The sequence below is a fragment of the Cornus florida genome, unplaced genomic scaffold, assembly GCF_030987335.1.
Source record: "Cornus florida cultivar Cherokee Brave unplaced genomic scaffold, ASM3098733v1 CherokeeBrave_3.0.0_Hap2_Chr08, whole genome shotgun sequence".
Lineage (NCBI taxonomy): Eukaryota > Viridiplantae > Streptophyta > Magnoliopsida > Cornales > Cornaceae > Cornus > Cornus florida.
In genome coordinates, this window is record NW_026775578.1 from 32,902,145 (window position 1) to 32,918,388 (window position 16,244).

The 16,244-nt window shown below is 36.7% G+C and overlaps 1 protein-coding gene across 1 annotated transcript; it reads right to left on the bottom strand.

Moving 5' to 3' along the window:
* Positions 1 to 6,611: 6,611 nt before the first annotated feature.
* LOC132271190 (cell division control protein 2 homolog) lies at positions 6,612 to 13,000 on the bottom strand. The gene is made up of 9 exons (XM_059772493.1): positions 12,748 to 13,000; positions 11,259 to 11,286; positions 10,982 to 11,172; positions 9,466 to 9,589; positions 8,691 to 8,870; positions 7,652 to 7,812; positions 7,479 to 7,566; positions 7,344 to 7,397; positions 6,612 to 7,011 (listed from the first exon to the last, which is right to left on the bottom strand). Exons 2-9 carry the CDS (start codon positions 11,265 to 11,267, stop codon positions 6,925 to 6,927), a joined length of 894 nt encoding a protein of 297 aa, XP_059628476.1. The 5' UTR covers positions 11,268 to 11,286; positions 12,748 to 13,000; the 3' UTR covers positions 6,612 to 6,924.
* Between the last annotated feature and the right edge of the window lie 3,244 nt (positions 13,001 to 16,244).

Below are 16,244 nucleotides of genomic sequence, written 5' to 3' on the forward strand. Positions count from 1 at the left end.
GGAGATAGGGATCATACAACGTAGGGGATCAAATACAACATACAATTCAATTCCAATTATAAACAATGCAATGCAATGCAATGAAATGCAATGCATGTCAATGACACTCCCCATTTTCATTCTCAAAACTATCACTTTCAAACGTTAATACAGCCCGCCCTTTGGTAACCCCGCCGCGACATGAGAGGAGGATTGGCTAGTGTCCCTGACCCTTGGTAACCCCGCGGCGTCATTATGGGGCCCAGCTAGCTCAACCACACTAGGGCGACTCCCTAGTCCCCTCTAGGCTATATTAACTTCCGGCCCGTTGGTAACCCCGCAGCGACCGGGTTTATCAAAACCATTTCACAAAAACTATCATTCCCAAAAATTCCTCATTTTCATTTCAAGACAAATTCTCCCATTTCATGCATCCCAATGACATGTTCATGAATGTACATATAATCTCAATATCATGACAATGTGAAATTTTGGCACAATACAATTAAGCATGGTCTCATACATCACTTTCAGCAAGTTTACACATAGTAGACATAAACTCAACACATAGGCAAGCTTTTCACATAATACATCACATATGCATAAACATACATTTCTCTAGACAACAATAAAATAATCATTAACACAATTAATCCCCAAATAAAGCATGTTAGCACATAAAAGAGGTGTAATTCACAAAAAACACCACAAAGCCATCATCTATACATGCTTTTCACATAGACAAGTCATAACCCTAAGACATGAATTTTTTCTAAATATCACTTACACCTCATTGAAGCAATTAATTCTCAAATTTAGCATGTCTAGCACAACAAAAGAGCATAACTCACAATGGAACAAGAAGAGAGTGGATTAAGATGCCCCTACCTCAAGATTGCACCAAAACCCTATAAATGGGTCTAAATTTTCGAGTTCCAAAGAAGGCTCAAAACTGGAAATTGCTTGCATCAACGCGTAGAGCTCGTCACACTCGTCATTTTGCCTCAAACGGCACCTAAATCCGGCAAGGATTGAGAGAGTAATCAAGGGTTAAAGCTTGAAGTGAAAAAAAAGAAAAAAGGAAAAAGAGAAGGAGCCGAGAGCAGCAGTCGGGAGAAAGAGAGAGGAAAAGAATAGAGACTAACTTGGTCTCTTAATTCATTTAAAAGGGACGTGGGTCCCACCTCTCTTTTTTCTAATTTCTTTTTCTCTTTCTTTTTTTTTTTTCTTTTAATACACACCGCACACACAGGTATATATATATATATATAAAGGCACAAACATTACACTCTCCCCTACTTTAAAAGATTTCGTCCCCGAAATCAAGACATACCTGAGGAAGAAAACAACTCTGGATACTTGGAGCGAACCTCCTGTTCAAGCTCCCAAGTAGCTTCCTCGACTCCGTGGTGTCTCCAAAGGACTTTCATCATTGGTATTGTCTTGTTCCTCAACACCATCTGTTGTGTGTCAAGAATCTGAACTGGTCCTTCCTCGTAGGAAACATCCTCATCAATGTCCACATCTACCCAACTCAAAATGTGAGATGGATCCGGTTCGTACTTCCGTAACATCAATACATGGAAAACATTGTGGACCCTATCCAACTGTGGTGGCAAAGCAAGCCTGTAGGCAACCTCTCCTACTCGGTCCAAAATCTCAAACGGTCCAATAAATCGTGGCGACAACTTGCCACTTTTCCCAAATCTCATCAATCCCTTCCGTGGAGAAATCTGTAGAAAAACGTTGTCTCCCACCTCAAAGGATAACGGTCGTCTCCGCTTATCCGCATAGCTCTTCTGTCGGCTCTGAGCTGTAAGTAACCTCTATCTTATCAACTTAATCTTCTCAGTAGTCTCGAGTACAATGTCGAGTCCTAAGGCGGCTGTCTCGCCTACCTCAGTCCAACAAACAGGAGACCTACAAGGTCTACCATACAACGCCTCAAATGGAGCCATCTGGATGCTCGCCTGATAACTGTTGTTGTAGGCAAACTCAATAAGTGGAAGGTGATCCTCCCAACTACCTCCCAAATCAAATACACATGCCCGAAACATATCCTCCAAAATCTGGATAGTACGCTCTGACTGACCGTCTGTCTGTGGATGGAATGCCGTACTAAGATGCAACGCTGAACCAAACACTGATTGAAGTCCTTCCCAGAACTTCGAAGTGAACTTAGCATCCCTATCTGAGACAATGGTTACAGGAACTCCATGCAACCTTACAATCTCCTTCACATAAAGAACACCAAGCTTCTCTGCATCATCTGTTGCCTTAATAGGCAAAAAGTGAGCCGTCTTGGTCAATCTGTCAATGATGACCCATACGGCCTCATTGCCCCTTCTTGACCTTGGAAAACCTGTCACAAAATCCATAGCGATATGCTCCCATTTCCATTGCGCTACAGGTAATGGTTGCAACAAACCTACTGGCCTCTGATGCTCGGCCTTCACCTGCTGACAGGTAAGGCATCTAGCCACAAACTGTGCAACATCATTCTTCATCCCGTTCCACCAATACTGACGTCTCAAATTGTGATACATTTTAGTACCACCTGGATGAACTGCAAAGCGGGAAGTGTGAAACTCCCGTAGGACGTCCTCACGACAACATGTGAGAACCACCAACAAACCCCTGAACCGTAGACCCCCATCTGCATGCAAGGCCCAATCTTTCACTGTCTCACCACTAGAGATCAAAGCGTGGATGGCATCTAAGTCCGGGTCCTGTCTCTGTGACTCAATCACTCGTACAACAAGAGTAGGCTGAGCCACAAGACTAAATAAGAATGCCGACTCACTGCAACCATCATTATCATAACACTGTAATCCCATCTCTGCCAGATCTTCAAGTATCTTCCATTTCCGAATAGCTAAACTGGCCAAAGTTCCATGAGATTTTCGGCTTAAGGCATCAGCTACAACATTTGCCTTGCCCGGATGATACTGCAAATCAAAGTTGTAATCTTCCAAGTACTCAACCCATCGTCTCTGTCTGTTGTTCAAGTCCTTTTGGGAAAAAAGGTACTTGAGACTTTTGTGATCTAAAAATACCTCGAATCTCTCACCATACAAGTAATGTCTCTAACACTTCAAGGCAAACACAACTGCCGCTAACTCCAGGTCATGAGTAGGGTAGTTGTACTCGTGAGTCTTCAACTGTCGAGACCCATAAGCCACTACTTTACCATCCTGCATCAACACACATCCCAACCCGTCATGTGAAGCATCACAATAGATCACATAATCCAAGCCACGCTTAGGTATCACCAACACTGGCGCTGTAGTCAATCTCGTCTTCAACTCCTGAAAAGATGAATCACAGGCCTCATTCCAGACAAACTTGACCCCTTTCCGGGTCAAACGGGTCATAGGAGCTGCCAAACGGGAGAAATCCTTCACAAATCTCCGATAGTAACCCGCTAAACCAAGGAAACTGCGGATCTCAAACACATTCTTGGGTCGCTCCCAAGTCAAAACTGCTTCAACCTTTGATGGATCAACTGATACTCCACCTTCTGAAACAACATGCCCCAAAAACTTCACCTCCTTGTAGCCAAAACTCACACTTCTCGTATTTGGCATACAATCGGTGCTCCCGCAAAATCTGTAAAACAATACTCAAATGGACCTCGTGATCTTCCCAAGTCCGTGAGTACACAAGAATGTCATCCACAAAAACTACCACAAACTGGTCCAAGTAATCGTGAAAGACGTGGTTCATCAAGTCCATGAATGCCGCTGGCGCATTAGTCAAGCCAAAAGGCATAACAAGGAACTCATAGTGTCCATACCATGTACGGAATGCTGTCTTCGGGATATCCTCGTCCCTAACCCGTAACTGATAATAGCCAGACCTCAAGTCAATCTTCGAGAAACAACTGGCTCCCCTCAACTGATCAAATAAATCATCTATCCTTGGCAAAGGATACTTGTTCTTGATGGTGGCACGATTCAACTTCCGGTAATCAATGCACAACCTCAAAGATCCATCTTTCTTCTTAGCAAACAAGACCGGTGCGCCCCACGGTGACACACTCGGTCGGATGAAACCTTTCATCCTCAAATCATCAAGCTGCCTCTTCAATTCTTCCAATTCAACTGGTGCCATACGATACGGTGCCATAGAAATCGGCGCAGTACCGTGCATCAAATCAATAGTGAACTCCACTTCTCGGTGTGGAGGCAACTCTGTCAAATCTTCTAGAAAAACATCCAAGAAGTCACAAACAATCACCGGATAAACTTCTCCCACGACATCATCTTCTTCGGCTAGAAGACTAGATAAGAAATAATCACCACGACTTCGTCCACGAACTCCATAAAACGATGAAATGTGGGAATCACTCCGATCTCCCACGAAAAAGAAACAGTTTCCCTCGGGAGTGCAAACTGTAACCCTTCCTCTGTAACAGTCGATCGTGGCATGAAATGAATCCAACCAATCCATCCCGAGAATGACATCAAAGCTAGTCATCTCCAGGAGGATAAGGTCAAACACAAAGGTCCGCTCGGCTATTACAATGGAGCAATCCCGCACAACTCGGCTCAATGACATTGAAACCCCAACTGGCGTGTCAACACATAACTCCCGATCCATGAAACTAACCTCTAACCCCGATGCAAGTGCAAATGATGATGAAATGAAAGAATGAGATGCACCAGAGTCAAACAAAACACGGGCCCAACAACCAAACGCTGGAAATATACCTCGAAGAACTAACGGTCTAGAAGATGCATCGGTCTGTGCCAGTGCAAAAACACGTCCCTGTGGTACCTGTGCCTGAGGACTGCCAACCTGAACACCTGACTGCTGCACTGACATAGTAGGAGTATCCCTCCTAACTGATCGTGAACCCTGTGAAGACATAGTAGGCTGTGGTGGTGGTGGTCTGAAACCTGACTGAACTGTAGCCGATTGTGACGGCCTCTGCTGTGACCCTCTGCCACTAATGGTGCCTGCTCTCTGATTCGGACAATCACGAATCAAGTGACCCTGCTGGCCACACCCATAACAAGCCTTCGGAGCTGACGAAACTGAAGACGATCTCATCGGACAACTGGACTTGTAATGTTCGGGCTGCTGACACTGATAACAAACAACTGCACTCCTGTGAGGTCCAGCTGGCATAGGAGTGGTAGGAGCAGATCTTGTAGACTGTTGCCCCTGAAACTGAGATGGACTGCCCCTGTTCCTTTTCCAAGAAGATCCTTCTGAGGATGGCCCTGCACCCCTCTTTTGCTTTAATTGCTCTCTTCTTGCATCTTTCTCTCTATTGTCAACCTTCAGCATCAAAGCCTTTTCCACTGCTTCAGAGTAAACCTTAATAAACTGTGCCGTGATCAACGGCCTCATTCGATCATTAAGACCCGAGACAAACTTCCGAGTCTTATTAGCTTCATCTCTCACCACTTCTGAAGCAAAACGGGAGAGTGAGGTGAACTTGTTCTCATACTCCGCCACTGACATGTTCCCTTGAATAAGATTATGAAACTGGTCTTGTAACTCCCATCTTTTGGAAAGTGGAAAGTATTTTTCATAGAACAGTTCCTTGAACCTGTCCCAGCTCATCTCTTCAATCTTGTACTGGTTGGTGACTGACTTCCACCAAACCTTAGCATCCTTAGCAAACTTATACGTAGCTAGGATGATCTTTAGATGATCCTCTGTCACATCCATTGAAGTTAGTTGGGTTTCAACTTGATCCAAGTAGTCATTTGCTACCATTGGATCCGCACTGCCCTCAAACATAACCGGCATCAGCTGAGAAAACCCCTTTATGATCTTGAGACGCTTTTGAGCTGGCGTGGCGTCTCTTCAACTTGAACTGTAGGTTGTGGTGCCGACTGCGACTGAGCAACAATCGTTGCCCTCATGACATTCTGCAACAAACGATTAAACTCCAGTGCCACAGTAACTTTCACCCACTTCTATGGGTACGGGTGTTTCAACATTCTCTCTTCTTGGGGAAACAGCTCTTGGGGGAATCAAGTCCCTAAGAAGTATGTTCTCATCAACTAGCTCCGCCGGATTGGAGCTAGAGCTCTCACCAACATCGCCCCTTGTTGGCCTAGGGCCAACTTCTCTAGGTTCCTCACGCCGTGACATCGTGAGTAACAAATTTATTTTAAAAAATTTTTTTTAAATTTGTTTAAATTTTTAAATTTTTAAAAAAATTTATTTAAATTTTTTTAAAAAAAACAAATTTATTTAAATTTGTTGCTGTAACGCCAGTAACAAATTTATTTAAAAAATATTTGAAAAAAAAAATTTTTTACGTCCAAACAAACGGACGGAATCTATCGGCTCTATAAAATACCATATTTTCGCTCGCCCTTCCCATCAATGGACGATGCTGGGAGAGGAAGGCTAATCATAGACCTGACCTTTTATGTCATTTGTGTGAAAATGACTTCTCAAACTTGAAATTGCATTTTTACATTTAACAGCTCGAACTTTTATCAGTGCACAAGTAGCGACCCCTTCTGCAATCTGTAATCAATCTTTCTTACAATTAAAAGCCAGAAAACTAAATCCTGGTAAGCAAATAACCAAAAATAAAAATAATACAAAACAAATCACTTGCATGTAATGGATCAAATAAAGCAGGTAATGCAATAGCTTAAAAATTTGAGGAAGTGATCTTTTTCATTCAATAATGTTTTGAAGGATGGACATCTCACTTCCACAATCATACCATCACCTTAATCAGGAAGGCTTCACGGGTTTAACCAGAAGTTTATGTAACATACGAGTAATTTCTTTCTTGAGAGACAGAGAGAATCGCAAACCACGGTATTTTCCAAGCGCTATCTGTAGGTGTTTAGGCCACCTTAATTGAGATGATGCACAATCAATGGAAGTACACAGTTCTTCTCCAACACTAAAACTACAAATTGTTGTAATTTTGATATAACAGAAAGATGCAGGTCTGTAGAGGAATCAAGGTCCACCAATGTCACCAAAGTATGGGTGAATCAGTGCATCATAAGCTGTAATTCTTTCTCTTGGGTTGTAGCGAAGCATTTTCTGCATATCAAAAGCTATCGTATGAGTATTAAGAGTTAAAATTTTGTAGCTGAACCCGTAAAGCTACGTTTTTTATTTATTATTTTCTAAGACAAAAGATGCTTTAAAATCATGTACTTTATATTTAATGAACTATTTGCCCAATTGTCATAACTAGATATGCCGGTGTCCATCTTAAAAGTTGCTAATCCCAAGTGGCCATGGGACAAGCTTCCTCTGAGTTGCTATACTACATTACTAATCAATAATTTGCAGCCAAATGAATTCTTGGCTCCTCAGGACAGAGCCGAGGACTTCTAATTTCCAATTAATTATAATGAAGAGAAACTTACAGAAAGAAGATCGACTCCAGCTGGTTCAAGATTCGGAACTACTTCTGCCAGATTCTGCATCCAGAAGAAAAAGAAAAAAAGTAAATATATTTCTAAGATTCTAAAGCAGGAAAATTAAACCACAACCAGTACTACCTTGGGAGGAGTATTCTTGGCAATATCCAAAAATAGACGATGAAAAGTCACTTCAGGCCAGGTCTGTTCATCTGGTATGCCCAATAAGCTTCATTAAAATAAAGATGTAGTTAGTATAGCACCATCACAAGGCATTAAGATCCGAACAATCAGTGTCCAAAATAATATACCACCTGAAAATTTTGCGTACAAGTTGAAAATAATGTGAAGCACCAAAGAGAGGCTCCTGGTTACACATCTCAGCAAATATACATCCCACAGACCACATATCAGCTTCAGCGGAGTATTTCAAACCATTTAAGAGTTCAGGTGCAACATAAATTTGAGTTGCTATCTGAAGTGAAACACCAACAATATGAGAACATAGACAGCAATTGCTAGTGGAAAATTCAGAGTGAAATGAAATTAAAGGTACTGAATGTGGTGCTAAAACCTGCTTAGACATTGTTATTGCCATTAAATCAGAACAGGGTATTTTAAGAAATTGTTTTTGCCTTCTTGAACCATTTACGTTTTATATTAGTATTTTTAGTCAGAAGTCCATCATCTTGAATGTATAAAATTGAGAAATAATGTATAAAATCATGATTTTTTCTGCTTCAAAGGGAACCTAGAAAAGGCCATGGAGAAGAAATATGGTTGCACTAAAAATAACACCGAGCCTTTAGCTCAAGTGTTATCACCCCCTCCTCCCACTTGGGAGGTTAAGGGTTCAAATCAGTATAGAGGCAATAGTGGGTGTTTGTTTAACCTAGAGAGAGAGAGAGAGAGAGAGAGAGAAATTTATGACAAAATGTTATGTAATATCAAATAGGTCTGATTAAAATTCAAGAGACGTCCAGACAAGCCCCATTGCAAGTAACCCCACAATTTTCTAAAAAATATGTAGCCAAGAAAACCTATTCTTGTTTCCCCGTATAAGCAAAGCAGCAAGTAATATGAATTCATTTCCAAGTGGAGGTTACAGAAAACATGCATACCAAGTGTCACTAAATTTCTCGTGTTAAAAAAAATTAGTGCAATTTTTATTGAAATTTATCTGATGACAGTTTCCAATAGAATACATTATAAAGAAAATACTAAAACATCATCTGCGGTGCAACCTACAAATGATTCAGTTTCTAACCCACAAAGCTGATAGTGGTAAAGCTCAGACTAAAAGCTCAAAAAATCCAAGAGAAAGCTGAGACAGTGAAAGGTGAATATTGGTACCTCGTTGCCTTCAGTACATTTATTGAGAGGACCACCAACTGGCCTGGCTGATCCAAAGTCTGCAAGCTTCAGGATTTTTTCACTAGAGTTTATCAGCAAATTCTGTGGTTTAAGATCTCGGTGGACAAGTTTGTGAGAATGACAATAGGCAAGACCACTGAGCATCTGATGCAGAAAACTCTGCAGGGAAAAAGAACAAGAGAAAGTAGATCATGAAATTAACTGTTGATATCCCTTATTATCATCATTATCACCTTAAATTTTAGTACTTAATAGGGGGCGTTAAGATGCTACATGAAAATTAAATCGTCAAATATGTTATGTATGGCATATGAAATATTCTTTTCCTTTTGTTAGTGTTGAACTAGTCTAGCAGTACTTGTTTTACTTTTTTTTTAGGTAAGCTACTTTACATTTTAGTCAGGTTAGAATTTCACCTACAGTTCTTGTTCCACGTGCGTGTAGTCGTTTCTGTTTCCCATCACTAATATGTGTTAAAATGCATTGGAAATAAACATCAATTAAGTACATCCAAAAACCCTAAAAAAATGGAAAAATATCATGTGCTTACATAATTCACAATAATTACAAATAGTGAAGTCAGCATGAGTCAAGATGCAAACAACATTACGCTTACCCTGGAATCTTATAATTCAGACGGTTGACAAATTTTATCTTGTGCATTGGAGCAACTAAGCTTATAAGCTACAGAGTAGACGAGTAATAAATATTTTGAAATCGTTTACATATTATTAACATGGAAAATCTCACCCACTTTTATCAAATGTGGATTATTGGCAGTCTCTGAACGATTCATAAACTTCTTCAGATCAACATCCATATACTCGGAAACAAGATACACTTTATTCGTTCCATTCTCTACAGCTACATCTAACAACCTGTAAGCCAGAAGTCCATCAATTGATTTCTTAGGCTAACCAAGATGTACATAAACTTAACAGGTAAAAACAGCATGTGACTCAAAGTCAAAAGTCAACTTACAAATCCGTAAAACCAGTATCATAATCCGAGTTTGAAGGATTTTACTCTCAATATATACTACTTATTGTTTCGTAAAATTGCTGATATTTTTTCAGTGTGCAATAATGGAGGTGCAGGTTATGATTTTGCAATTGTGTTGGTGTTTCCTGCTGAAAGTAAAACTTATGTTAAAAAAAATTTCAAAAGTTCATCATATGAACAAAATATAACTACCAAAATCAAAACTCAAAACCTATTTGATGAAATACTTATAGTTATAAGAAATCATCCTTTTCAAACAAATTTTTATGTCACAAAACATAAGCCAGAGCAGTATGATTCATTGTGTTGGTATAAAGATGCTAGTGCCTTATTATATTGTTTAGAAATTTTTATCTCACATATTATCCTTTTCAAACAAAATTTTTATATCACAAAACATAAGCCAGAGAAGTATGATTCATCACGCTGGTATAAAGATGCTAGTGCCTTATTATGTTGTTTAGAAATGTATACATATGAGCAAGGCACTTATTATCAATATATGATGGCTTCCTCTCTTTTACTCAAAAGAGAATGGATACCCAAGCTCAATATTTAGAATTGGCAGATGTAAGGCGGAGATGACAGAAACTATTCTAACTGAACCTGAGAGATAGGCAAGTAAATTTGTCACCTACAATATTAACTTCTTAGAGGAAAGTATTTCATACAAGAGATGAAGTCCACCATCAATATGTGTCACAAAAAAATTTCCTAGATTAAAATTAACACATGGTATTGGGGCTTGCCATGCATCCGTAGGGGACTAATCTCACCCAAATGGTGGAGACGCTCCTGACCCCTCTAGTCACCAAAAAAAGAAAGAAATAAAAGAAACTTCGCCATCAATATGCCCATGTTTCATCAATCATACCATGAAAATTTGGGAGCTTCATACTAATCATATCTTGTTGAAATATATTTCAGAAATATTGAAGACTATAATATACATTTCTAAACTGTTCTTTTGAATGGATCTCTATCATGATTTAACTTTTGGAAAATTTAAGTTGCCAACATTAAAATGTTCTTAAAACCACATAAGAAGAGAGGTCCTTATACACGATCTGAATGAGACTAAATTTAATTCTCTTTTCCAAGGTTAAAATTAATTTGGAGAATGAGAGCAGTGAGTGTAGTGATCAGATACCCATGGCAGGTTTTATTACTTTTCCAAGTTTAATCTCCAGTTATTATATTTCATATTTTCATCGTATAATTTGTAATTTGTAAGTGTAAACCAACAGAAATAGTGGGGGAATTACTACCTGACAATATTGCTATGCTCCATCTCTCTCAACAAAGAGATTTCTCTGATTATTGAACTCGTCACACCTTCTTCTTCAAATTTGTCAAAAACATGAATTTCTTTTAAAGCAACAGTTTCCATTGTCTCCAGGTGATAGGCCTTGTAAACCGACGCAAAGCCTCCAACTCCAATATCCTCAAGTTTCTCGTACTGTCAATTCATCATCATCGTGAGATTCTAGAGGCAAAAACTAATGGAACAATTTCAGATAATACAAACCAAATAATAGTTTTTACCTTCTCCATACAATCGGGTCTCACTGCCCTGTCATAGAAAGAAAATACAAAGACAATGATTTAAATTTTACCGAGATGAAAACACATCGTAAAAAAATAAAAATCATAATCTGTAGAGTAATTGTCTTATGACTATGTTTGGGTTGTTTATGGAGGTCAGTTTTCAGTGGCGCATTAAAAAAATAAAAATCATAATCTGTAGAGTAGTGTCATATGCCTTCTACCTGACTCAATTCAAAATTTCTGTGGAACACAGGCCATATTGATGACGGAACACATATTTGTTCAATGAACTTCAAATTAAATTCATAATAAAAGTAGACCCCCTTATTTTAAGAGCTATTCGCAATGAAAACAAGAATCAAAGGTAACCTGTATTCAAGTTTATAGGCAACATATTGTCTCTTCAGACCTGAAATTTTGCCCTTCTGTGTAAACAAAGGTGTAGTGAAATGCAGATGATACGCTCGTTAGCATGAACATAAGCCATTTTCGAATGTTCTATTTCGGGGATTGAAGATTAAATTGATGTCTCTATATTTTTAAGAAAATTTGCGTCTTTCCATAAAGATCGCAGCAAAACTGTTTCAACTTGCAGAGTGGTTTTACACTCAAATTGAACTTTAAACCTGCATACTACAAGATAAAATTGCCAATTATCCGATTAATGGCTTGTTTTGGTTCTTCAATTCATGAGTAACCATCCAGAAATGAATGTTTATGAACCAAAATCTCTCATTTATCCAATCATGACCAAGTGGAAGACTGACATCAAACAAAGTTTATAAAATGCAAGCAACAACAAATAAACAAGTCTAGATAAAGTTATGATGCTACAATATATTGTCTATGATCCCTACCAAATATGTATGTGTGCATATATATATATATATTATATACGAAATTGCATAACAGTAGAAGCTATCGGAGTCATTCGGCTTTCTTTTCAACCACGATTTTCACTACGGATATGCGAGAATTTCACTTCAACAGTACCAAATGTTCAATTTTAGCTACGAAAGAATGTAGAGTTTTTTTTCCAAATGATAACAAAAAATCTAGGGTTTGCTTAGTTCATTCGGATAACAGTTTTTTTTTTATGAAAGAACTGCGCAAAAACAAACTCGTTAAAAAAATTGTCTATTTTCAAATATCTCTCTTTTATAGTTATCTTAGACTGACCAATCAAGCAAAACCCTAATTTTCTGAAGGCACAACTACAATATCAAAAAACAAAAAACAGTATGTGAAAATGAAATCTTATAACATGAAGAGAATTACTTATTTCGACAATATTGAATATTTAATCTAACACTCAAAATCAATCAGTAAACCATATCTGAGATTTTAAGGGCAAGAAATCATTATTGTGTATAGGTGAGTGAAATTATCAGATTTTTAAACCCTCAAAATCTTGAATACATATTAAAATAACGAAGTGAAGAAAACAGAAGAAAAAAATAATCAATTTACTATATTGGATACTTACAGAAAAAGTCTCTGATTCGCAGATGGTATGTTGAAGAATCCCTAATAGTCAAACTCTTGGAAGACCAAATTCAAATATCAATTACTAATAGACAGTTGTACTACTAATAGACTCCTAAATTATTCCTTCTTTTATATCAAATCGATCATAACCACTACCTACATTCCACGAAATTGTGGACCACAAATAGGAGCTAATAAAGAGACCCGCAATCCCATAAAAAGACATCACGAGCCCTTGTGGAAAAAAAATAATTTGCTGAGACGGAAATAAAGATATCAAATTTCTACCAAGATAACTGGAAATTCCAACCAATAAGAATCCTAATGAACCTAAAAAAATGATAAAGGCCCAGCAGAAATTACCTGTTTTTCGAGACCCCGTTATAAGTTCTATCCATATACGTTCTGATTTCTAAGCAAACTATCGCATATTTAATAGATTCCTGAGCAGCTGAAATTTTATCCAACATATATAAAATTGGTACATTTGATATTTATCCAACATATATAAAATTGGTACATTTGATATTTAGGATCAGATTTAATCTTTAATTTAATATATCGGTCTAGATTAATAAGGTGGTCCGACCGTAACGAAAGAGTTACAAAAAATAATCTTAAAAGAAAAGACTTATGTCACGTAATGTTATAAGATGTGACTTATTACCAAACATAATATGTGACTTAAATTTTGAAAGAGGCGTGAAAAGAATATATTTACATTTATATTTACATTTATAATACAGTTTTAAATTTTATTACTTTCACCCACCCAACTTAGCCCTCATCTAAATTTTTGGGCTTCCTCCCCGTCCTTTTCAGCTTGGAAGGTTGGGCTGCCTCTGGAAGCTTCCCATTAATTTTGGGCCTCCATTTTTTTTTTTTTTTTTTTTTTTTGGTCTTTTTTCCATTTTTAACCCTTCTTTCTCTCTACATCTAGAATCTCTTTATGATAAATCAATAACACAGCCTTTAGCAATTGACAACTAGTAGGTATATAGATGAAGGCTTAATTGGAAACCTAAAGTTTTGCCTTAGGCCCCACTTTTATTGAGTCGTGATTTTAACATTTTTAACCTCAATATTTCAAATTAATTGAAAACTTTATTTTTAAAAAAAGCATATAAAAGGAATATGTTTGGCCCAATAAATTTAAGGACAAATGCAACTGTTAATAAGAGATTATTACAGTATTACACTTTAAATACAATGGTTTATTATGGACTAGACCGTTGGTTTTTTAAGGACTGGACTGTCATAAAGACAGTGTGTTTGTATATTTCATCATTTATAGCGACTATTAATAATATGTATTTGTTGGACAAATTCAATTGATAACTTGATTGGCCCTCTTGGCATCTCAAGAATTTGTTATTATCTATTTAGGACCTTGTAATTTTTTTATGTTTTCAATTCCTAGGGTTTACACCATCATGAAGATGGTGTGTTGTACACTATATTTATAGTGTTTATCAATAGAACCTATTTGGATAAATTCAATTAATAACCTGATTGACCCTGAATTTGTTATTATCTAATTTAGGACCTTGTAACATAATTTTTTTTCCTTACAAACTCAAAAAATATATATTTGAAACGGTTAATAAGAATTGTAATCTTTAAGTCATTTATACTTAAGTGCTGATGTAATTCAATCACAAATATTCACATAATTTGTAATTATAAAATAAAAAAGGACCAAATAAGAAAATCAGAAAAAATTATTAAATTTATTTCAAAAAAAAATAATTATTATCCTTATTTTTCAAATTCAAACAACTTATAAATGAAACTACTAATGTTATTGGACCACATGGGATGACCTACTTTCCTTTTCCCTTTCTTTTTTAAATTTCAAACAACTTATAAATGAAACTACTTACTAATAAGAGATTATTGTAATTTTTTTAATTACACTTTCAATACAACTTTTATTATGGATTACACCATTCTAAAGATGGTGCATGTGTTGTACACCATACATTTAATCATTTATGGTGTCTATCAATATGGACAAATTCAATTAATAACCTTATTTGCCCTCTTGGCATCAATTTTTTTTTTTTTTTTTTTTTTTTTTTTTTTTTTTTTTTTTTTCAAATTCAAACAACTTATATGTAAAATAGTTAATAAGAGATTATTGTAATCTTGTTGAATTAAACTTTAATTGTAATGATTTATTAGGGATTACACCGTCATAAAGATGGTGTGTTGTGTACCATATAAGTTTATATCATCATTTATAACATTTATCAATGCATAAATTCAATTAATAACCCGATTGGTGCTCTTGGCATCTCTAGAATTCATGTTTATCTCTATTTAAGACGACCTTGCAACATTATTTTTTCCAAATTCAAACAACTTATATTTGTAATTTAATTCCGCGAGAAAAAATATATAGTTCCTTTGTTCTTCATAGGAAAAAATCAAAGGAAAACATTGATTATCCTCGCAATTTAACCATCATTTTTATTTATTTTTTAATAAATAAAAAGATAGGATTTCATGGCTCATTAAAAGCATTTTAAGTTAGGTTCTATAATTAGAAGAATCTGCAACCAATTATACTACTACCATTGATAATTCTTTTGAAATACCAACTGATGTATCAGTCACTCAAAGACTAAAACCAAGTTCACATTCTTCATTGTATTTTAAAATGTTTTAGGGAGTGTTCGACTGCATAGAATTGGATTTTTGGAATTGAAATTTGAGAAAATTTTGATTTTTTTTTTTGGATAAATTAGGGTATCCGAGGCTTTGGCCCAACTAATCCCGATCACCCAAGAAAGGCACCTCCCCACCGCAGGCCGGGTAGGTCACTGAGCGTGGCCACGCGGCCTCAAGTTGTCGTAAGCTCCTAGTGGGAATCAAACCCTAGATCTTGGTGCTAACAAGCACTCAAGCCTAGGTGATTTTGGTTCAATTTTCTTAATTGTTTTTCTCAAATTTTATCAATTTCAATACCAAGACTTCAATTTCAAACAACCGAACAAACTCTTAATCTTTGATTTTTGTCAGTGTCTGCTTCAACTTACATAAAGTCATGTTGAATCAGTTTTCCATTATCTTTGTTCTTTTCTTTTAATAAAATGACCTCAAGCAAGAAAACCCCACCATCTCAAAGATACAAAATTTGAAACTAAATAGTGCCTCCATTAAAATTAATCCAAACCCAATCAACATATAAAAGAAATACATTTACATTCATATATATATATCACCATGTGCACATACCTCCTAATATACAAAAAAGAACGTTTCAGCAATATTTGAAACTGAATCAATTGTTGTATTATAGAGTTCTTTGGCCTCTGTACATGCTTTTCTTCCCTCGCAACAACTTTTATCTACATTTCTCCTAATATTGATTCTCTAAACTAGATATACTATATATTCTAGTATAAATATGTTACTATTAGAAACAGTTTACTCCAAAAGAAAAATGTTTGGCTTCTGCCTCCTCGGCTGCCTCATGCACGTGGAGGTTCT

What these genes read in the sequence shown, in the direction of transcription:
- LOC132271190 (XM_059772493.1), bottom strand. An exon ending in GAGCATAGCAATATTGTCAG is followed by an intron (nt 9,590 to 10,981) that starts GTAGTAATTCCC and finishes TCTGGCTTACAG; the next exon opens with GTTGTTAGATGTAGCTGTAG. An exon ending in CTGGAGTCGATCTTCTTTCT is followed by an intron (nt 7,012 to 7,343) that starts GTAAGTTTCTCT and finishes TTTGATATGCAG; the next exon opens with AAAATGCTTCGCTACAACCC.